Here is a 23,503-nt window from a genome sequence, read left to right on the forward strand (position 1 = left end):
CATCTATTAGAAAATTACTGTGCCTTTCAAAAATAATAATTTATATAGCTGTGACCTTATTTTAAAAGATATATAATTGTAGGAACCCACAGACAGACAGGGAAAGTATTGATAGAGAGAGAATAACATATTTGTTGGTTTTGGTCTTTTCATGAAATATGTTATCCAAATATATTATAAATTATTGCAAGCCTTATCATTCAATGTCAGTTATCAAAGAGAGCAGACAGTCAATCTCTGTATTCAGCAGCTCCATGTCTGTGTTTATGGCAGTGTTTAAGTGTCAGCTGTTGCCAGGAAGTATAAAACTATGCTACACATTAACAGATTCTCTCTCGTACTCTCTTTTAGTGATATAACAAGAAACTCATGTGATCCTGATTGATAGTTTGTGGCAGAAGGGCTTTGTTCCTAAAAACTCTTCAATTATTCAAATGACATTTTGGTCTTCTTTAATTATTCAGGGTGGCTTAAAGGAGCGTTTTTGATGACCAGCTCTCAATATATCAAATAATCCATTATAATTAATATCTTGGTAAATCAGTCAAGCATTTAGGATACATTGTATGCACTGGTAAATAATAATTTTGCCATATTCTCCAGCATCTGAATATGCTTAGTTAGCTCAGTCCTGCTCTGCTTGGATTTTCCCATCTATCATTTTAAGATTGGAGAGAAGAGTCTCATGACAGAGAGGGCGAGTAATGATTCAAGGAGATAAAGATTTATGACAGGTAACTGCACGGTGACTGCTCCGCTGCAGTGCGTCAGCCCTGGAGGTCAATGGCCAGACTTGTGTGGGACGAAACGTGAGTCTCACATTTGTCCTGCTTAACGCCCATGAAAAATGAAGAAGGTGACCTAAAGTATCACCCGGGATCAGACAGTAGAAGACGTGTTGCCTTCAAATGACCACAGGCTACGCTTCACATCTGGGGCAGCCAGAAATGTTTACAAAGACTGATTGGAGAGGCAATATGATCATCCAGTGGTAGTACATTACAAGGATGAACCTGGATAACACTACACAGACAATTAGCTGAATTATCCTGACAATGGGAAAGACTGCTGTACATGAACCAAAGGCAAAGCTTCCATAGCAAAGAAAGTTTAATAATTTTAGATTTCAGTGTTTGCTTATTAACTGGGTTGTTATTGTATTAAATAAAACAACACATTTTCTCTTAGATTACACACTCCACAAACTAAAATGTGTAACATTTCTGTAAACGGTACTGTAACGGTACTGTTACTATTAACCTCAAAATTAACCTGGAGATGTGGGTTAGAAAAGTCACTTAAACTATAAGCAGTGGTGGACGAGGTATTCAGATAATTTACTTAAGTAAAAGTAGCAATACTGCAATATAAAAATACACCATCACATGTTAAAGTCCTGCAATGAATATGTTCAGGTAAAACTATAAAAACTGTATCATCAAAATGCACTTTAAGTTTAACAAGATGCACTGATTGTACATAAAAACACCCCCTGGTTAGTGTTACACTATTCTATTATTATTACATAATTATTATTGATGTGTATGTATGTTGTTGCTGGTTGTGATGGACCTAATTTGAATTATTCTTTATACTGTTGGGTAGTTTGAGCTATAACAGTGCATCATATTTTATACATTCATCATATGCTTTGTCTGTAAAATCTTTATCTGGAAAGTAAATAGCAGCTCAGGAAATACTCAAGTAAAGTACAAGAATGTCATATTTGTACTTAGTTACAATCCACCGCTGCCTATAGGGAACACAAGTGATATGTTTGATCACTTGTGGGGACATGAGATTGTTGGACACAGCAGGCTGAAGTTGTTTCACAGTGTTTAGTGTGACACCTTGTGGCTTTGCGTTGGTACTACACTAAAGCAAACTGGTGGAAGGTTTTCACTCATTTGTTTGCTTTTGTGTAAACATGTTGGGTTGAAATAGGCAAAAAAGAGTTTTAAATTCCTGGGGGCCATTACAAATTTATTGTCCTATCTATCGCTGAAAACAAGAGAGGAGTTTGTCCAACTAAAGCTGTCAAAAAGCTGATTAAATGACAGTTACAATTTACTTTCTATCTAAATATTGGGATACATTTGGGAAACCAGTCATTTGTATTTGAGATTAATGAAAATATCTTCACAGTACAATACCATTTAGATAAAGTTAAGAGATATGTATGCGGATTTGGGTCACAAGGTCACTGGAGGCTGATAATGATCAAACTATAGTCTGCATAGTCTCTCTGAACATTGCATTACAGACAACAAGAAGCTGCTTTGTTAACTCTGAAACCACTTGTAACACAAACTAGGCAGCCAGCCAGAAATTCTGCTTTCAGTTATAGAAAACGTCTCGTTTCCTGTAAATAAGCCAGATAAGAGATTACTGAAGTCAGTTGCACTGATCATAAACTGTTGGTCAATAGGGAACAAGCAGCAGTTTTTCCATATATGAAAATAGTTTTACTCCGACCACGGTCACTTCCGGCTTTAAGCCAATCCCAGCTCACGCACGTCTGCGAACCGGGGGGGAAAGTAATGGTTGCAAATCTTGGAGAGACTGAGCTGAGTCGGCTTCGTCATTTGACAGGCACAGTGCTCGTAGTAAATGATTAACAAGACTGATGAATTGTTTTCTGTCATAAAAATAGCCTAGTGCAAACTGTCATGCAACCATGGATTCAAATATTTAAAGCCTTTGCTTTTAAGAAAATAAGAAACTGCTGATAGGAGGATATCTGTAATAATCTAAAAATGATGGAAAATCCATTATTATCAATATTATTATTAGTTAGAACTGAAACAAGTAGTTAATCGACAGCAAATTAATATAACTATTTTGGTAAGCAAAACTCCAAACATTCTCTGTTTCTAGCTCCTCATTGAATATCTTTGAGTTTAGGACATTTGGTTTGAATAAACAATAATTGTCAGATAAAACAATCAATCAATCATAAGAATGGAAAAATTAATCGATAACATAAAGTTGCACCCAATGTTGGGACCTCATGTCCCTGTAATGTTACTCGTACAATATATAACAGATCTTTATTACTGTATTAAACTGAGAAGTAATGTTTGGTCTATCCTTATTGATACATAGGGTGGACAAAATATTAGAAACACTCACCACAATGTAACACAATTCAATGATACAATAAATATCCAGTTAAAGTGCAGTCAGTCCACTTGTCCTCATTTTCAGTCCAATCTCTACTTGGAGATTTTATTTTATTTTTTAATTTTTACATTGGAATTGGATTTGCATCCTTTGGTGTCTTTATTTAAACTTAATATTATTTATGGATCTTCAAAAACACACCAATACTGCTACTAACCACAATGTCGCTTTGCTTGAGAAAGTATTGCACTATTCTAGTTTCAGTACAACTCTGTGGGTACTATAATGTGTACTGCTTGCTTTACAATTTTGAGTTTAATTGCTCTTTTATAGTGTCTTTAGTCTTTAGTTAATTTCTTATTCTAGTCTTATCATATATACATATAATTATTACTTATTATTTCTACCTTTCTCAAGGGGATCAATAAAGGGTTATCTTTTCTTATCTTAATGATAGACAATACAGCACCATTATGTCAAAATAATAGTCTTGTATATGGCTACATTATTTACTGAAGCTGTTATGAACACACACTTTCCCTTTGGGGATAATAAAGTTAATCAATGAATCAATATTTGATGAGAATGGACCACTGTTATGTATGAGGACAAATATTCAGGAGCATGCTCATTGGTGATATCGTACATATGATACAGCTTATTTATATCTGTATATCCATCATGTACAGTAACGGTGATGTACAAACATTTACTCAAGTACTTAGTTCTGAGGTATTTGGTATATGGAGTATTTCCATTTGCTGTTCAGTATCATACTTTTTACTTCAATACGTTTATTTGACTTTAAGTTATTAGTAACTTTTCAGATTCTGAATTATTGAAACAAAATATAAATCTATTTATTTATTATTATTAATTGAAGTACCTAGCCATATATTAAGCAGTTAAAACCAGCACCACGTTTACCAGCTGCAACATTAGTCATGCTTACACATGAATTCACCAATAATTATAATCCAATAATTAATATTTAGTATTCTGAACTGTATTCTGTGCGATGAATACTTTGATGCTCTATGTTAATACTTTTACTCAAGTTAACATTTGAATGCAGGACTTTTATAGGTTAACACTGTGGTATTACAACTTTAAGGCAAACTTCATTTTATTTTGCCAGCATCACCATAAGCCTAAAACACAAGTCCCTTATAGGAAATACCCTCTGCTTTAAACTTCCTGTAAAACGTGGCCCCAGCGTCGGGACCGAGAGCGAAGGCGAAACCGTAAACATGCTGACGTCTCTGAGCTCAAGTGTAACCAGGAAGAAGAGATGTTTTTTTTAATTTTCTTGCAGTCCGCCCACTTTTTCTTACTGTAATAAAGATGACGAGAGGTAGCTCCAGGTAAAAAAAAAACAAAAGGAGGGCAGAGACGTGTCCGAGCAGGGGTGGAGTATGCAGGTAGACGCACGTCGGAGAGTCCCTTCATGAACAGAGAGAGAGAGAGAGAGAGAGAGAGAGAGAGAGACAACTTTGTAAAGCTGCTGCGAGTCAGTCGCATTCAATAAGTCCTGCAGTGGATCTCTGAGGGGGCTTCATCGACTCTACTGCTGCTGAAGGAAACGAGGTGAGTCCATAGACACAGCAGCTTCAGTCTGTTGTATTAAATGACTCGAATACAGTTGACATATTTCTTATTCTTCTCGTTTTACACTTCCTTATCCTCTCAATTGTGTCAGAACGCAATGACCTACATACATGAGCAATGTGAAAGTTAATGCAGGTGTCTTTATGGTTCACATAATTCATATTATATAGTATAGTTTAAAGCTCAAATGTCGATTAGGCAATTAATCAGCTACTGTTTTCTATTATTCAGTCATTATAGAAGCAAATACTCAGTGCCTCCTGCCTTCTGGTTTGGAGTCAGTCAGACAAGCGAGCTATTTGAATAAGTCAACATGGGCTGTGGAGCATTGTGTTGGGTGTTTTTTCACAGTTGCAACCATTATAAAGTTTGGGGAAACTGGAACTAGTTACTTTCATTATTGAGTAATCTGCAGTTGTTGTTTTTTTGTTTTGTTTTTGGATTAACTGATTCATCTTTTGGTTTGTAAAATAGTATTTTACTAAAACCCAAATCTTGCATTGCAGTCCAAAACCCAAAGATATTCAGTTTATTATCACATAAGGACAATAAAAGCAGCAAATCCTCACAACTGAGAACCTGGGACTAAGCATTGTTTGTGTCCATTGATCCATCAACTAATGGCAGACATTTGTGCAGTCTTCTAACCTTCCGTATGTCTGATGTTGTCTTTCTCTTGTAGTCGTCACGCCATGGAAACACAGGCAGAAAATCAAAGGCCTAACAATGGCCAGTTGATTTCTGTGCCTCACAAGGATACAATCCGCCTGCTGGAGGTGTATGTCAAGCGCAGCCTCAGCCTAAATGATGGGGCACTGGGCACTGATAGGAAGGCTCAGAGGAAACAGAAGTGGGTGACAATGCCGAGAAAGCAAAGACGACATTCCAGTGACCCTTCCCTCCACTTGGCCGAGGGAATAAACGACGAGGTAATCTGTACGTTTTCTGGCGTGGAACCTCCCGTGAATGAGCCCAGGACGCTTCATGAAGAGTCAGAGAAACCCACCAAAAAGTCAAAGAAGAACAAGAAGCCCTCATTCTGGAAAAATATATTTGGTATTTTCTATCGGAAGAGTAACGAGGAGAAAGATGAAGAGGAGGACGGTCCATCAGATATCCCCGAGGTCTCCCAAGCAGAAGAGTCCTCTAACGCCGCCATCATGTGCCTGCCCACAACTCCCGTCACTTCACAAAGAAGAAAGTCTAAGAGAAGGAAATCCTTAAAAAGAAGGTTCTCTAAAAAGCGGCTTTCTCTGACAAAATCTGGTAAAGATCTCATCACTGCTGACATCACCCGGGTTGAAGGTAAGTTTGAGGACTTGACATGACTTTGATAGATTAACCCAATGTGTGTGTGTGACAAATGATATGATTCAGTGTTAAAATCTGTCTGTAATGCAACAAGAATTAGTGCAAATCAGGATTATATTACTGTACTTGTACTAACAATACTTTTACTGCATGCTGTAAATTGAAGTAGATTCACAGACAATTGATTTTGGCTTTGCAGCTGTCGTCAGCGTGGAACCGACGTACGCTTACTATGAGAAAGTGTCAGAGGAACTGGAAAGAATCGTGCATGAGGTCCAAGAGAAAGAGGAAGTTCAACCTCTTTCTGATGGTGAGAAAAACTCTCTTCACTCTCATTAAGCCTGTACGCAAATGTGGAAGTGCCAAGTTCATGGCAGCATTAAAATACTTTAAAATTGAAATTTTAATTTGAAAAATGTGGTCATAAAACATAAATCAATTTAATGCACATCAGACAATAAGCAGCACGTGAACAACTTTTGAGTAGTGAGTGAGTCCATGCTGTCATTTCTCCTGGCTGTGTATTTTAGTTCTGCATTTTTCAACCCACAAGAGTTTAATATCCTCAAATATTTAATCCTTATAACTGTATTGATTAAACTGATTCGTCATGAGTTGTTCAGCCCATTGATTACACTTCCCCTTGCTTTTGTTTTATCTCAGAGGAAGTCATCAACAGGATCATTGCTTTGACAAAGCAGCAGGGTGATGCCATAGAGGACAAGGTTGGTATTCATCGCTGTTTTGAGTAGAACATTAGTTGAATGAAACTCTGTGTAGCCTTGAATAATATGGAAATACTTACAGGATAACTGCTTTAAATTCTTCAGATGAAAGCAAAGGACACAGCAATAAGCCATAAAAAGTATTATAAAGTCCAATAGACAATTAAAAAAGTACAAACTCCATGACACAACTTTATATTGAAAGGAAAAAACACCCTTTTAGGCATCAATCTGTGATATTTAGTAAGTTATTTGTAGCTTTTCCATTTATTCCTCTGCATGAGTTACATCATATGTTCTGTTTCCCAGAAAGCCCCAGATACAGGGTGTCATAGTCATAACAACGAAGTGTAAGAGAAGAGATTTAGAGAGTCATAAAGCCATCTATGGAAACACAGCATGTCATGTGACTGCTCTGCACCATGGTTTGTTACAAAAACTGGTTGGATTTTAAATGTTTAAACTATTAGTCGATTAACTATTTTGATAATCTATCAATGATTTAAGCCAGCAATAAATAGTAACAGCTTCTTAAATGTGACATTTTGTTGCTTTACTTTTACATGTGATCGTAAACTGAGTCTTTAAAATTTGGACTGTTGGTTGGACATACAAGCAATACGATGACATCACCTTGAGCTTTAGTAGATTGTGATGTAACATTTTTCACCATCTCCTGACCTTTTTTTATGACCATTTAAGAAAAATGTGTGGCAGCGTTTATTGTCTGTGTATTGTTTTTTTACCTGATAAGAAATTATTTCGACAAGACATCATCTATGTTTGATCACCTGCTGGAATAAGATATATAAAAACATTTATTATGCATCTTTATCAGCAGTAAAAACACAGATAGGTCAAAGTATACTGTATTTACTGACAGCCTCCCTCTCTTTATCTCCTCCAGCTGAAAGATAACCCCACCCTGAGCAACTTTTTCCAGCGGATGTCGTACTCATCCTTCCAGACGTTGGCCGATGCATATGTGGAGAAAGAAGCATTGCCGACCAACAATCCTCCCACTCTCCCACCAACAGCACCCGAGCTGGTCAAGTTGGCCTTAACGTACGACTTTACAGCCAAGATAGCCAGGCTCTCCAAACAGAATATAGGACACATTACCGGCCTGGGGAACCGTTACCTACAAGACCGATTTGAATACCAACAGGTGAGAACCAGACCAGTTGAAAAGAGACTACAGTAAACTTTAGAGGTAGCTTGGTGTTCTTTAGTGTGATATTACTAACATATATTATTATTATAACCATATATAAGGGTAATGATTTGAGTTTGGTTTAAATATGTGTAGCATAGTTTTAAAACTCTCTTTTTTTTGTCTTTTACAGTCATGTTCAGATCATCCATGCTCTGACAGTGACAGCTGAGAGGCAGCCCTGCAGAAACAACAGTGAAACTTTTACTCTGCAACTTCTCTCAGCACCACACATGTGGTTAGAGATGTGTTGAAAGTATAAGTTCACCCCTTTTTTAACCACACAGTGGACTACCTAAAACTAATGTTAAGCTTATAAAAAAAAAATTGCCATTTTCATTTGATTTTTTTTTTTTTTTTACTATTTTGTGTTAGAATATTTGTGTAATTGTGCCACAACAGGATGTTTGTGGGGAAAACCAGTTGAGTTGCTTTGGTAGTTTTGAGTGTGTGTGTTTAAGTGTCAAGTGACTGATTTCTTTCACATGGAGGATCAACAAAAAAGACCAGTTTTAAAACAGTGAAACTATAATGTGATGCTTTTTATTTCTTTACAAATCCACCACTGAATTAAATGTTCGTACATTGATTTACAAACACAATGTATATAAGCTAAACGACTCTGTGCAATAAATATATATATATATATATATTTACAGTTCTAGGATTTTAAAATATTTAAACTTTTTTAAATAGAACCTAAACTTAAATGTAATATGAATGCTGGCATTCAATAAAAGATATTTAATTTATTAATTGCTCATTAATTTGTGGTGTTTTTTTTTTTATTATGAAACTATACATCACTCTCAGGTTTTACTGAACTTGTCTTCATAACTTTGCTAATCATCAAGTATGAAACCTTTATTCCAAGAAATCCACTCTGGCTCCACTAGAAGAGAAGACTAAATAGATTGAGTAATCTCAAACAGCTAGAGGCTAATACTGCAGTTGCTTTTGGATCCCATTTTATAGCTGTTAGTAATGGTACTGTTGTGGTCCAGAGCTCTAGAGCAACCTTGGGTCGGGACTCTCATAAGGCACACAAAATTATGTGTATTTTTTCATACTACAAGTCTACCTTGTTGGTCATCTAAAAACCCCTCTCCAGTGGAACAGGTAACCACTGGTACAGCTATGCCACTGGTCACATGACAGTAACAGTGATTCATTTTAAGCCAGAAATGTTGGAAAGCAATCCGGTATTTGATAAAGTAAGCTAGTTGTTAGAAGGTGGAGGTATGAACTTGTTCCCACCACACCTTTATAGTCTTACTACATACTGTCTGAACTGCAAAGACAACAGCCTGAAGCACAAAGCAACCATGTGTTTTTAAAAAAGTACATTTGCACTGCAGTAACTGACACTGAAATTAACATGGAATGGAGATAATTGCAGCAGCCATATACACAGTGTGGGCAGATCGATAACAGAGGTGAGTGTATATTAACAATGATATAAAGGTTGTTGACAGGGTCTATTATAGATTCCCAGCTGCCAGGTAATTATTAGATGGAATGTGACAGTCTGTCAGATACATGCAAGAAAGTATGCAGTGATGGCTCTCAGGCAGGAGAACTTTTCCAACAAAACAGAAGCCCCCTGTAACATCCTGCTAGAACTAATAGGTTCACAGGGGATTCTTGTGCATCCAGCAGCACAGCGCTAAGCAACACATGTGCTCTCATACACAAGAGAAAAGAGGATGGCTGAAGCAAAGACAGATGAAGATTCAGACAACACAATCAGTCCCAGTGTCCTGATTCACTGCCATGTGACATGACCACAGAAATCTAATTGGTGTTGTGAAGAAATTCATGTGTCTTTGTTCTTTAAGATCTGGTGAGAACTTTAAAACATGAATAGTGATATCTAGAGCTAGACCTGCTTACTTTAACACATTCAGGTGAGTACATACAAGGTAGCAGGTAATGGAAAAAGTATGGTCCCATTATCTTCAGAAGATTACAAAACAGTGTTGACAAGTTTGATGACTAAATGAGCATGCAATCAAAACTGAATAACGATGAATTAACAAAAGATGTGTTGTGATGTGACTGATGACTAACATCTCTTATTTCACAACACTCTTGACTTGTCATACACCTGTAAAGCACAAGTGTAATTAATAACATTAATGACAGTTCTGCTGCCTGACTGCAGCCATTATTACATTATTAGAGTTTGGAAAGCCAACATTTCTACCGTGTGAAACGTCTATTGTGGGCTAACAGGCTTGTCCTGGTTTAGTGAGGGACATTACCATATACTTGACCTCTTCTTTAAATGTGTGAAGTTGTACCCGTTTTACAAGAGTGTGTCAATAACCTCACCAAAAACATTTGGACTAACAATGTTAAAGTCGTGAGTTATAGTCTGGAGCAACTTAATTACATATGTATACATACAATTTATATGATACGACTATTAGTTTAAATAAAGGCAAAATGAAACCCATGTAAAACAAACCTTTAACAACGATTTGAAAACAACTTTAACTCTAGAACTGTATGGCAGCAGCAGTCCTGTTTTGAATTGTGGTGGTGGGGCCACCTTTGAGTTTACAGTTAGATCATTGCTTGTCCCTTTAAGCTGGTGCCATTATGTGGTTTCAGTTTTCTGGCCAACAGCAGGCCAGACTGACCACATGCAGGGTCTGGATTGCCTAATGCTGACGGGTTGCCCAATCTAGACTATTTTTAGATGGCGACAAATTGGCTTTCAACATCAAGCCTTAAAAGCCAGACGGTTTATTTCCAGAACACTTAACAGTAATGCCTTTGGGAATAATTACCTTTGCACATTTGTCATAATGAGGGCTATATTAAAACAAAAAGGACAAAAAGACAATGTGGTGTGTGTAAACCTTTTACATTTTTATTGCTTTTTAAACACAGAGAAGGCAGATTAGTCAAAGAGTCCGAAACCCATATCTTCGTCTGACTCTTCAGATTCCTCTTTCTTCTCTTCCTTTTTCTCTTCCACTGGAAATGAAACAGAGGAAGACAAAAGTCAGCAAGAATATTTGGCAGCACTGATAACAAAAATAGTCAACTTTCCTTTCAGATTGCTAAATGCAACTACAGATTCACACAAGACGTCATCACTGTATTAATATTGCTATTAAAATGCACTAATATATGATAATGTAATTTAAAGCTTAAATCATACAGAAACTGAAAACCTTTTATTAATTTCAGTTAAGAATGACACATACCAGCAGCAGGTGCAGCCCCAGCCCCAGCGGCCCCACCAGCAGCAGCGGCAGGAGCCGCTACAGCGCCACCTGCTGGTACGGAGGCTAACTTAGAGAGGCCTGTGGAAAAAGGAAAATACTATTTTTAGCCATCCAATGTATGGCATCTTGAAATCTTCAATGCATGTTCACTGAGAGGCCTTTACCTGAGTTCATGACTTCATTGATGTCTTTCCCATTCAGCTCACTAACGACCTGCAGAGAAATATAAGATCAGCCACACAGCATCTCCGCTGGAAACAAAATCATAAACAGTTTTTCATAATTGCATAATATACAGTTTTTAAACAACATACCTTGTTTAGGCGTTCGTCATCAGCCTCAATTCCCACGCTGCCCAAGATGGCCTTGATGTCCTTTGCAGAGGGGCTGGTGTTTCCACCGAGCACAGCCAGGAGGTAAGCGGCCACGTAACGCATTCTGTGTTGAAGAGAAGAAGAGTCAAAACGGCACGTGAAAAATTTGTGTGCGACTTTACAAGTTATGCAACACTGACGTCAAGTCTGAGTAAAATAATAAAACGAAACCCCCAGGCCTCAACTTAGAGGCTTTTGTGTGTTAAATCCTGATGGAACTTTTCCTTCTTCTTGTTAAAAAGCACCACAAATAACAGACATTACTTGATTCTGTTACCAACATCTTTAAAATTGCTCCATAATTATCCATAATTTAGAGCTGGAATTATTAGTAGTTCTGAGATTATTTTTCAAGCTAAATTGTAAAGCATGCCCTACTTTCTGCTTTTCAAATCATCATTAAGCTGATGAGGATTTGCTGCTTTTTCCTGTCTTATATTACAGTAAACTGAACATCTTTGAACTGTTGGAGTCAACTTGGGCTCTAGTCACCATTTTCACCATGAGATTTACCAGTAATGGAAGTAATGGTTAATTACAGGGCTGCGTCTCATTATTTTCTTTATTAATTAATGTGCTGATTATTTTCTCAATGGATGATTTGGAATATTAAATGTATAAAAATGGCAAAAAACGCCAAAGCTTATGTATTCAGATTGTATTGTATTCTTATTTTGTCTGACAAACAGTCGAAAAGCAAATATATTCAGTTTACAACCATAAATAAATTTTTCTTTTACATCCAGCAATATTCAATTGACAGCTCTAATTATGCTATAATGTATGACAGCAGACATATTTTAGACAAACCTGCACAAGTCTTGAACTAAAAAAAGACCCAAATGTAGTAGTCAACCTATTGTATACTACTACTGTTGTATTATCATCATATATTGTATATATTATACAAAAAGGTACTTATAGACACATTTCTGTCCTACATACATTGTGTTAGACAGTGTTATTGATTATTTCTATTCTTCGACACTGTGTGAGCAACTGTAACAAACAAATCAATAAAGTATTTCTGATTCTGATAGTATTGATAAATTATCCACTGTGTATCTCACGTCAGTACTTATAACCACCAGTAGGAGGCTGACGTGCTTTCCCCACCGTTTATGTCCACTTTACCTATCATATAACAGACAGTGTGGTGTGTACATGAAGTAAACTCCAGCATTAAATAACAGTAATTATTGCAGAATACACTAATTAGTATTTAGTTTATCTTTAGCTGTGTATTGAAACAATGCTTCAGACTAGAGTCACACACAGAAACGAAGACAGGCCGGCGTTACGAGATCGTATTTCTCTATTTAGGAGTTGTTAATGAACATTTATCCAGCTGTGATAAACCGACTGCAGTATGTGACACTCTATGTAACGAGAGGCAGCATGGCGCCCAGTGTTTCCCTGCAGCTGTCGTCCATTTCTGACAGCAGCTTCTCCTCCATCACCGCCGCTTGTTGTTTTTTTTATTGTTTGGTAATTAAAAGCAACAGTCTCGTTGAAAACACAGCGGGGTATTAATCCACCCGACACACACACACGCGGTTTAAATTGTTTAAATTGGGACTTACTTTTAAGTCTAAACAGACACGAAACGTCGGTCACGCTAGGAAATCCGGAAGAGAGAAGGAGGCGGGACCGGAAGTTGTAGAAGAGTGGAATGCGTCGATTTCATTGGTCCATTTGGGATGACGTCAGCGTTGTGATAACCCGATGAACAAATCTGTCACATTGATCCTGTTATTTACTACCTCTCTGTGTGTGTTTAGTGTTTCAATTACAACACTTTCTATTAAAATATATAAAATAATGTGTTATTAAAAAACTGTTTTATCTGTTTTCTTATTATTTTGTTGTAAGTAATGCAATAGAATAATCTCTGATGAAGATAGGCTATAAACACTGTTAAGACTACATGTATGTAGAGTATGTGTTTCATTTTCTTGGTTGAAACTTTTCTTTTAATCTGCAGTCTGTATTTTTTCTTAAAATATATTTCACATGAAATAGGAATGTATTCAACACGACAACCTAGCAACTTGTAAAATGGTAAAATCTGAGGTGTGTTTTGCAATTCTTTGATATTTTGGCTACAATCTGCAAATAAATAAATGAAATCTTTAAAGTATTTTTAAAACGTGAGAAACTGAGTTTTATCTGTTACAGCAGTGGCAGAAATATTTATATCTGATATTAAAGTAAAAGTAGCACCTCAGTGTAAACATGCATTCATGTAGAAGTATTACCAGTAAAATGTGATGTATAAATCAAAATAACAGTACTCACTATTGCATATTTGTCCTTTTCAGCATGTTATTTTAACTCTCGAAACATCATATTTCCCCTTAATTGTCTCTTAAGTGGCTTCTAATATGCAAATTTGCAATGTATACCAATATTACATATTCTACTCTGATACCAAAATTACATTTTAGACAATAAAACTAGGAACGATTTTAATTATATTATATATAATACATGTTGTACTGGTATCAGCATGAACAGAACATGTTAACTGGGATATTGGAAAATACACAAAGGAAGGTTTATGACCAGAAGGTGGAGATGCTATAAGTCTTGTGTGCAGTATAATGTAGGACATAAAATGATTCAGTTAATTGCATAAATTATTTATTTCCATTAAATCTCCATCCAATGCATTATTCAGAAATCATCCATTAGTCATTGTAAGTTAAGATGTAGCTATAAATTTATTCTTTACCGATTTTTTTGTAATATTACATCTGTGTATAACACTGTAGAAACACAAAAAAGTGAGAATACAATCGAGTGGTTTGTTGACAACCTACAGTTCAAACAGCTCCTCCTGTCTCTCCTGGGTGAGGAGCCAGTCAAACAGAGAGACCACTGAATCTACCACAGACACTGCAATCTTCTTCACGTTTGTCACATACCACACTTTATAGCTACATTCTCCCAGAGTCATGACGAGAAAAATGACCAATAAGCCGAGGAAGATGCGGTCCATATAAAAGTTTGCCCTTTCTCTGAAGGTCCACTGCTCCCAAGGTAGCGCACGCCGGGCTTCGCCGTATTTACCCAAATGTAACAAGGCAGCATGTTCATCCAGCTCTTCCTCTGGAGCCTCCAGGTCTTGGCCACCCTCTGCTTCATCTGTGTCAGCCATTTTATTGTGGTTTGATGCAGTAAATTAAAGTTTTCCTCAGTTATCTGATGATATTAAAATGATAAAAAGCATTAAAACTAAAAACAAGAAGTACAGATAATGTCTCTTATGAAGCTTCACACATTTTAGTTGCAGCTGTTTTTGGATGGATTTGAAGGGTCTTACCTCCAAGAAGATTAATCAAAGATGAAGACAAGATGCACGCACAAAATGGAGATTCTTGGCTTTTTGTCTCCGCACCTACACCATGCTTGTGCCCCCTCGGCATTCAGTAGGCCACCAGCCACAAGGGTGTGTGTGGTGCGAAGGCAGTAAATGCCAGGTTGCTTATGATGCACCTACCTCACTAAGACGAGGGCTGGGGATTAGACTCAGCAGTTTCAAATCCCTCAACAAGGATGAAGGTGACAGATGGTAAAATACGTATTGATATGTTGGTGCGGGAGGGACAGACGGAAAGAGAGAGAGATGGGGGGGGGTGACGGTTCCAAAAGACAGCATGTTCATGTGACCACACAAGTCTCAAGTGATCACAGCATAGGTAGGTAGATGTACATAAATCTGAAAAAAATAAATAAACATCTGGTCCTCACTGAAAAAAGCAAACACAAAACCCACATATCATTAGATAGAAACATTTGAACATATACTTTCTAAACCAGATTAGACTGTTTGTTTTAATGTATTAAGTTCTGTGACTGAAAGTAGTGTGACATGGACTGAAAGCCGGCGTACATCAAACTGATGACAAAGCAGAACTGACGCTTTAGCAGAAGCTTTAGCTTTAGAGTTGGAATAAATCACTTCAGTATAATGCTCTGTGGGTAATTTACTCCAATGCTTCAGGGCCTTTTCAACACTCTGCCACAGCTACTGAAATATGGCTTAAACTAGCTGAATTAGCAGAAAGAGGTGCCTGCATTCAGTGATAAGGACTAATGGCTGGTTTGCTTTGAGGTTGCCAGACTTTTGTTCCATTTAGTTTAGTGACTTTATTGTTAATTTGTATTCCAGGCAGGGCCTTTTCACTTGTCTGTATATTGAATGGTTTCTGTGAAACATAACATTTCAGAGCACACTGTACTCTCTATTGATCTTACTCAATAAATCTTGCCATTTTGACTCTTCTGCTTTTGTTTAAGTGACTACTCAAACATCCAATGTAAGCATTTGCAAATTAATTCTCAGAATTCAGATTAAAATAGCTCCATGACTGTGTGATGGATTGCCATTAAATTTTGAACAGGCATTTATGGAGCCCAGTGGATGAAGCCAAACAACTTTTATGAATCCCCGTCACCAGCAGGTCAAACTTTTCACTTATCCAGTAAAATATCTCAACATCGGGTTGCCATGCAATTTGAAAGAGACCGTCATGTTCCCCTAAATAAATTGTTTTAACTTTGTTGATTGTTTGACATTGTTAAAGATAAACATTTTAAATTTGTCCATTACTTTGTTTTATGTCAAATATTTGCAAAACTAATGTTGTTTTCTTACTAATTATCAAATGTTAGCATGTTCACATGCTAAACAAATCATACCTGTTATGCATCAGCATGTTAGCATCGTCAAAAGACAGCTGTGCCTAAATGCACTCTCACAGAGACTCCGTGATCACACTGCAGGCCAAAGTGACAAAACCTGATTTTTTGCTTATATGCTTTTTCATAAACAGCAAAAATCATATCATCATCAATCATATGTGGTCCAAATCAGTGTGAACGGTCATATCAGAACTCATGTGACTGTTACGTCACTTTAGATCAACATTTGTCGTGCGGTTTACTTCAGAACTGTGACCTGTCCACACTGGAATCTGATATGGGTCACATTTAGAGAATAATGTGAACAGCCAAATAAATAAAAACCAACTTGAGCAGTAAATCAGAAGTGAGCACTAAGGCTTGCAGTGTGAATGTAGCCTAAGTCTTGTTTAGAATGTATTTAAATTTCTATAAATGAGAAATAAGACCAGCATATTAAACGAAGAAGTAATGTTTATTCTGGTGAATTTACTAACAAGCTTTTGAACATGGCATGTATGTTGCATCACTTATTATGTTGACATATTATAATTCAATATGAATCAATTTAGGAAGCAATAAGTGAAAGAAGAACAATGCAGGCTGATATAATTTCCTTCTGATTGTGCATTGTTTTAAAATCTAACTGCGTCAGTGGGTCAAAAATGAACGTGTCCCATGACTCGATGAAGTGCTTTGTTGTGTCAGTTAATGTGATGATATTCCAAATATCAAAAGTGTCAATCCCTGTACTATCTCACTGTAAACCATGTATACAGGAGTGGTGCAAGCCCTTGTTACACGTTTACATCCACTTTCTTTGTCGGGGCTGGCATGCTGCTGGGGCATGGAGTGGGCTCTGTGGGTTTACATAACATGCAATGGCGAGTGATCTTGATCACCGTGACACGAAACCGCTTTATTCTGAATGCATAAACCATTGGGTTGAGTGCTGAGTTCACATGGGACATGAAAATGCCTACATACATGGCAAACTTGGGTACATCACATTTTGGACAGAAGAAGTTGATGCAGTTCATGATGTGTATTGGCAGCCAACACACAGCAAAAAGGAAGACCACCAAGGCCAGCGATTTGGCCAGCTTCAGCTCCTTCCGATAGTACCTCTCTCCATCGCAAGTGGCTTCGGCACGCCGGTTAAGCTGTCGCCTGATCACCCGGAAGATCTCTGCATACAAGGCAATCATTATGGACAGTGGTACCACCACCCAGCCGAAGAAATTAAAGTACACCATGTAGTCCATCCTCATGACAGTAGTGAATTCACAGACGATGTCGCTGGAAATGCTGAGGTTTCTCTGAGCATCACGGTTATTCCATCCAGTCATTGGAACCAATCCAGTGAGGAAAGAGAGGATCCAGCACAGACAAACTGCCACATATGCCCTCCTCTGGGTCACTATGGTGCTGTACCTGAGCAGGGTTATTAGGGGGAAAAAATGAAGACAGGGGTTTCAATCACATAAATACATTATACTGGATTAGTATTTCTTTGAACAAATTCTAGTGCATAGTTTATTATTAAGAAGCCTTTTCCTCAGATTTCAATGTCAGGATCCAACTTGTAAACAAAAAGTAGTAGGAGTGACTGCCAAATTCCCATAACAAACTGTGCCTATGTCAGTTATCCAGGACATTTTAATTTGCTTAAAAGCTTTTGATGTCCAGCCCATTGATTTGCATTAAACCAGGCAACGATATATGGCGCCACGTCAGACATCACCGGGAACCAACTCTTCTAGATTGACTCTCTGAAGCTAAAAGCACACATTTAGCTGTCTAATGCTAAAAGCAATAAAAAAGTAAAACCAAAGACTATTGGTACTACTACAATCGTTCTTGTAGTAATATCCCTGAGGCAACTTTAAATGGATGGTAAATGGACTTGTTGTTCTTCAGCACTTTTCTGGTCTACTGACCACTCAAAGCGTTTTACAACGTACTGATGGCAGAGGCTGCGATGCAAGGTGCCAATTTGTTCATCAAAGTACTCACGATAGTAAGCTCACCCATACACTCAAACACCCACGGCATAGCCATCAGGAGCAATTTTTTGGTTCAGTATTTTGCCTAAGGGGAATCGAACCAGCGACCCTCCAGTTACTAGATGACCTGCTATCGCATCTGAGCCACAGAAGGTAGGATTATCAGAAAATTAAGGGTTTTTGCTTTTTGAGGAAGATGTTGGTTCTGACTGCTGTCTAAGACAATTTGGTCATTTTGGGTAATATAACTAAAAGTTACTTGACTTGATCGGATTGATTCATTCTGCGAAATGTGGCATCAATAGAATTCTCCTGAAATCAAGCTTTAATTAATAAATATTATATCAATACAGTACAGGAATAGTTTAGATCATAGTTTATTTTTTAGCAAGGAAGCTGCAATGGACCTGAAAGGCAATCACATTCTGCTTCCTATTGCTCTCACTTATGAATATTTTATTATTCTTACTGTACACAGTAAGATACTATACTTACTATATAGATACTGCAATACTTTTCATAACAGTATCTTCACAACATTCATCCTCCAACACCAAACAACCACCAAACTCTACTTTCTTTTCTAAATCCTGAGAAAAACAAATGACACCCTTCAAAGGAAATTGCAACCTACTGATTTTACAACAGTCCCTCACCTGGTGGGAATCTTGATTCGCAGATATCGGTCGATGGCAATAGCCAGCAGGGAAAGGATGGAGCTCTGGGTGATGATCAGCAGCAGGCAGGAGAGGAAGAGGCATGTGTAGAACTGAGTGCTGAATCCCAGACTGATGATAATAGCCAGAGGGATGACCAAAATCCCTACAGCGATGTCTGCCACAGCCAGAGACACAATGAAGCAGAAAGTGGTGTTGCGGAGATCCCGGTTCAAACACACAGCCAGCACCACCAGCACATTCCCCAGCACAGACGCCAGGGCAATGGCTGTCTCAATGGAGATGTACATCATGTCCACATGCTCCCGAGGCTTGATTCCAGGAGAGGAAGACATTTTTACTCTGCACAGGTCTTGCTTACCTTTACTCAAAAATATTTTTTGTTGTTGAAACTTCTAGCCTCCACTTTGGGGTTTGCTTCAGCAAAAACATCTTCCACTATGTATGTTCTCTAGCTGAAGAACTGTACTTTTTCTCTTTTCCACATTTAAACAATGAGTGGCCCTCGTGCTCATTTAGGGACGTTGGCTGATTAATCCTCAGCATGTTGTTCCAGCTCATCACAGCAACGGGTACCAGTGCATCACTACTCTTCTACACCCTTACTCTCTCTCTTACTCACTCTCTAGTCTATAAAGACGAGTCATAAAGTCAAGGGGAGGGACTTTGCTTTCTGCAGCAACCCTCTGCCTCTGCAGTAATATTTGGGTCACATTAAGTGTTTAGATGTGTGTGTGGTTTTTGAGAGAAGCTGTGATCTTCATATAATAACTGGCAGGATGCATTTTAATAAGGGTTTTAAGCTTGATGTGCATTAGAGCTGAGAGCTTTTATAACATTACAAATGTATCCGTAACAGCGTGTAAGTGGATGAACATGCAATACCACAGATATGTTTGAGTCAATATTACGTAGTTTGTCCGTCTGACAGCACTGATAGCACAGTTTATTTTTCAATCGATCACAACTTATCTTAGTCACAATTCTTTAGTTATTTAAGGGATCCAGCAGAGATTATATTACTATGTGACAGCTGATGTGTTTACAGGCTAGTTGTTTCCCTGGCTCTCAGTCTTTATGCTAAGCTAAGCTAACCAGTTTCTGGCTGCTTTATATTTAATGGACAGATCTGAGAGTGGTATTAATCTTCCCGTCAAGAAAACGGAAAGGTTGACCAAAATGTCGAATTAATGCCATGCAATATTAATGCAAACAATCGCAGTTATATAAATATTTTATTGTTGTGATAAATGTTGGATCCAACTCTTTGCCTTTTTGCCTGTGTAGGTCGATTATTGTTAGATTTCATCATCTTTTGGATGACAGAAGTCTCTTCCTGTTCTTCTTCCGACATATCCCGACATATATGCACTCATGTTTTTCTTTAATCATACAGCATCAATGTATGAGTGAAATGGGGTTATGTCACTATTTCATCTATTATCATTAGTAAAATCATATATCAGCACAGCTTTTTAACTTTTAATTGGATTTCTATTTTTCTGCAGCAAAGCGCCTTCTATCTGTTGTCAATTTTGAGCAGTTATGTCGTTTTAGTGTATAGATTAAAGAAGTGTTTCTTAAATTTAGTTAAAGAGCATAAATGTTTTAGCGTCACAGTATTTATTTGTTTTCATCTCTTACTCCTTATGTTGTTCTCCAAGTAACTAAGGCCTGGTCCCCTGTAACTTGAACTCTGCGGGATAAAGTGCAGGGAGGAATTAGATCCAAAAGTTCAATTACTTAGAAAAACTTAATTTAATTGTCCGTCCAAGCACGAAAAGACTTTGGCAACAAGTATCACTGAGCAAGCAATCATTGAGATGGTCTTCAGTTGCTTAAGGAAGCAGATTCAAAGTCTGCTTGTAAATATATTCAGTCTGATCACTTTCCTTTTTCTTTTTTTTTTTAAAAGAAAGCGATGACTCAGGATGTCGTTTTGGGACATTGGCCATGATCTCAGGCTCTGAGCAGCAGATACTGATTAGTTTTATTAGTCCCCTGTCATCCCACATGCCTTTATTAGCTCAAGTAGGAGTCTACATGCATTAATGCTTCTGGAGACGCAGTCATTGTAAATGAAATACTGCAGGGTGTATTAAATATATTGGTTTAACGCTCAAGAAACCCATTTCTTTGTTGTTTCTTTTTTCCCTCTTCGATCAATTGATTGTAAATACTATACTTTGTGGTAGTGTGGTTATATTAATAATTCATATCAAATGACTAAGAAATGACATCCTTCTGTACCATCAATTGCTATTGTAAACCAGTGGTTTCAGCATGCCCACAAAACATAAGGATTATTTTAGCCTTTTTAAAGAAAACCTAAAAAAAACATATACTTTGCCATTATTATCAATTATTTACATAATGTAGATCCTAATTTCTTCCACTAATATTTCTCTACAGAAGACTGCCCTTGGTTGCACTGAACAACACATCATTTTCTATAAACTGAAGTAATGAATTTGATTATGGCCTTGCAGGGATCCGCCTGCACATGTGCCACAGGGATTACATGACAGTAAAGCTTCTATTACCGGTTCCAATTATCAAAATTATTCTCAACATCCTCACCGAGCTTTCCTGTTTAATGTAGAATTTATTTCACTCATAATGATACTGCACTGCTGTGTCATCTCTGTTTGCGTCTAATCAGTCAACCTCAGCAGTTTTCTAAAAGGATATGAGTGTTCAAATTAATAAGCTGAAGTGAAGAGAATGGCACTCATGAGATAGCCCTGTTTGCACCAGCCAGAGAGCATTTCTATGTTGCTTGTTTTGTGTCTCGCCCTTTGTTCTGTTGATGGTTTATCTGAATACCTAACTACAGTATGAAGGTGCAATTATTATTTTGTTGCACACACTATGTCAAACAGGAAATGAATGTGAATGAATATTTCTGAGACTGACTCATTAGTAGGTTAACCTACCCATTAGGGCAATAAGGAAAAAAACAACCCATCCATCCAAACCCTCTCATCAGTGCAGAGGCAGTACAATTGTGCAGTTAATCTGTTGTCTAGCCCACAGTTGTTGTTGTTTTTTTCAGTGTAACAAACAGTATCGGTATCGAACAAATTAAACACTACTTTTGCTAATTCAATCTTAATAATATACTAACCAAATAAAGGCACAGTAATAGATATACGAGTATATCACTGAAATGTTGGCCTTCTTAAACTTGTATCAGAAGAAGAGCCCCATTCGAACTAGTCCACTGGATGTAAGATTACTATTTGCTTGTCTTCAGTCTCATAATTGTGAAAAACTCTAGATCTTTTAGCTTTCTTAATGCTTGAGTTTCTTCATCACTCAGTGACTTGTTTTAGCTCTGTGCCATTTTAGGGCATATAGTCAGCTTGTGTGCTGGAAAAAGCTAAGCTCTGATGCACAGGCGCGTTACAGGTGCCAGAGTGGCAACAGCAACCTCAAAGTTTAGGTTTGTAAAATCCAACAATGAGTGTTAGTAGACGGGCTAGCCTAAATTGTCCCCTAAAAGGCTTATTTATACAGTTGTGATGCTACATTGTACTCTGTCTCAGCAGTACTGGCCAGCTTTGGCTGCAAACACATAGGTTCATATACCATTGTATTGCCTAACATTAATGCAGTGAAGATGACGAACAAATGAACGTCTTTGCAGCAAACTTGTTTCAATTTCCGATGGAGAAGAATAGATAGAAATTTGGATCAATGTCATCTTTGACAACCTCAATCAGGATTACTAGTTTGTGCACTTAAATGTTTTTTTTCTAGATGGTGCAATAAACCTCACTCATGTTTGCTCCCCATTCCCACGGTCACACACACACATAAATGTGGACATATGGTAATGGTAGCTAGTGAAGAGCAATTACAATCTAACTAGCTATGTTAAGATAAACATTAACTAAAGCTGGCTACATAAGATACCACTGTTGGCTAGATCCTCGAGAGGTCTGCTAATGCATTAAAATGATCAACAAATGCAGTAATTTCATTAACTAATCAGTGAGCAAGTTTGGAGAACACTAAAAATGAATGCTTGCCCCACGACCTCCATTGCTTCCGCTTTTTCTGATTACAACAGAAGTGAAGTGTTGCAACTCTATGGTGCTGCCAACTTTATGTCATTGGCTCCAGACCCTCTGCACTCCTGCACAGGAACACATGGGCTGTGGAAGCAAGGGGGGTGTACTTTAAATGAGCCAAATAATATCAGTCACCATCACCCACATCCACTCACTGGTGCTATGCGATTTTACCAACAACATCACAACGTGCGTGTGCTCAATAATATGATGCATGTATTTAGGTGTGTGGAAATATTTACTATAAATATTTTGGTGCATTTAATGACATATTAATGTATTTATTTATTTTAGCATTTATTTTGTATTTTTTTGGCACTTGCAGTCCTCCATATGGCATGAGTTAGTTCAAGTAAATGGTGGCAAGCTAACGTGTGTCTGTTACCATGCATATGAACCCCCCATCCCCCTCCCCCTTTAGATGCAGATACACACGTGCAGTGACGTCAAGCCAGCAGCTCACCA

The 23,503-nt window shown here is 37.5% G+C and overlaps 3 protein-coding genes and 1 long non-coding RNA gene across 4 annotated transcripts; 1 reads left to right on the forward strand and 3 right to left on the reverse strand.

Moving 5' to 3' along the window:
* Positions 1 to 4,441: 4,441 nt before the first annotated feature.
* Positions 4,442 to 8,736, forward strand: LOC127372313 (uncharacterized). Its single transcript, XM_051415876.1, has 6 exons — positions 4,442 to 4,710; positions 5,414 to 6,036; positions 6,242 to 6,352; positions 6,706 to 6,767; positions 7,675 to 7,935; positions 8,114 to 8,736. Exons 2-6 carry the CDS (start codon positions 5,424 to 5,426, stop codon positions 8,150 to 8,152), a joined length of 1,086 nt encoding a protein of 361 aa, XP_051271836.1. The 5' UTR covers positions 4,442 to 4,710; positions 5,414 to 5,423; the 3' UTR covers positions 8,153 to 8,736.
* Positions 8,737 to 10,836: 2,100 nt separating this feature from the next.
* Positions 10,837 to 13,293, reverse strand: rplp2 (ribosomal protein, large P2). Its single transcript, XM_051415880.1, has 5 exons — positions 13,177 to 13,293; positions 11,534 to 11,657; positions 11,384 to 11,432; positions 11,199 to 11,297; positions 10,837 to 10,965 (listed from the first exon to the last, which is right to left on the reverse strand). The coding sequence occupies exons 2-5, from the start codon at positions 11,654 to 11,656 to the stop codon at positions 10,889 to 10,891; spliced, it is 348 nt and encodes a 115-aa protein (XP_051271840.1). The 5' UTR covers position 11,657; positions 13,177 to 13,293; the 3' UTR covers positions 10,837 to 10,888.
* Positions 13,294 to 14,219: 926 nt separating this feature from the next.
* Positions 14,220 to 15,220, reverse strand: LOC127372412 (uncharacterized). Its single transcript, XR_007886631.1, has 2 exons — positions 14,919 to 15,220; positions 14,220 to 14,797 (listed from the first exon to the last, which is right to left on the reverse strand). It is a non-coding gene; the product is annotated as an uncharacterized LOC127372412 (long non-coding RNA).
* Positions 15,221 to 16,676: 1,456 nt separating this feature from the next.
* On the reverse strand, positions 16,677 to 21,171 carry LOC127372411 (adenosine receptor A1). The gene is made up of 2 exons (XM_051416081.1): positions 18,942 to 21,171; positions 16,677 to 17,713 (listed from the first exon to the last, which is right to left on the reverse strand). The coding sequence occupies exons 1-2, from the start codon at positions 19,295 to 19,297 to the stop codon at positions 17,077 to 17,079; spliced, it is 993 nt and encodes a 330-aa protein (XP_051272041.1). The 5' UTR covers positions 19,298 to 21,171; the 3' UTR covers positions 16,677 to 17,076.
* Positions 21,172 to 23,503: the final 2,332 nt, after the last annotated feature.

Source organism: Dicentrarchus labrax, unplaced genomic scaffold, assembly GCF_905237075.1.
Source record: "Dicentrarchus labrax unplaced genomic scaffold, dlabrax2021, whole genome shotgun sequence".
NCBI lineage: Eukaryota > Metazoa > Chordata > Actinopteri > Moronidae > Dicentrarchus > Dicentrarchus labrax.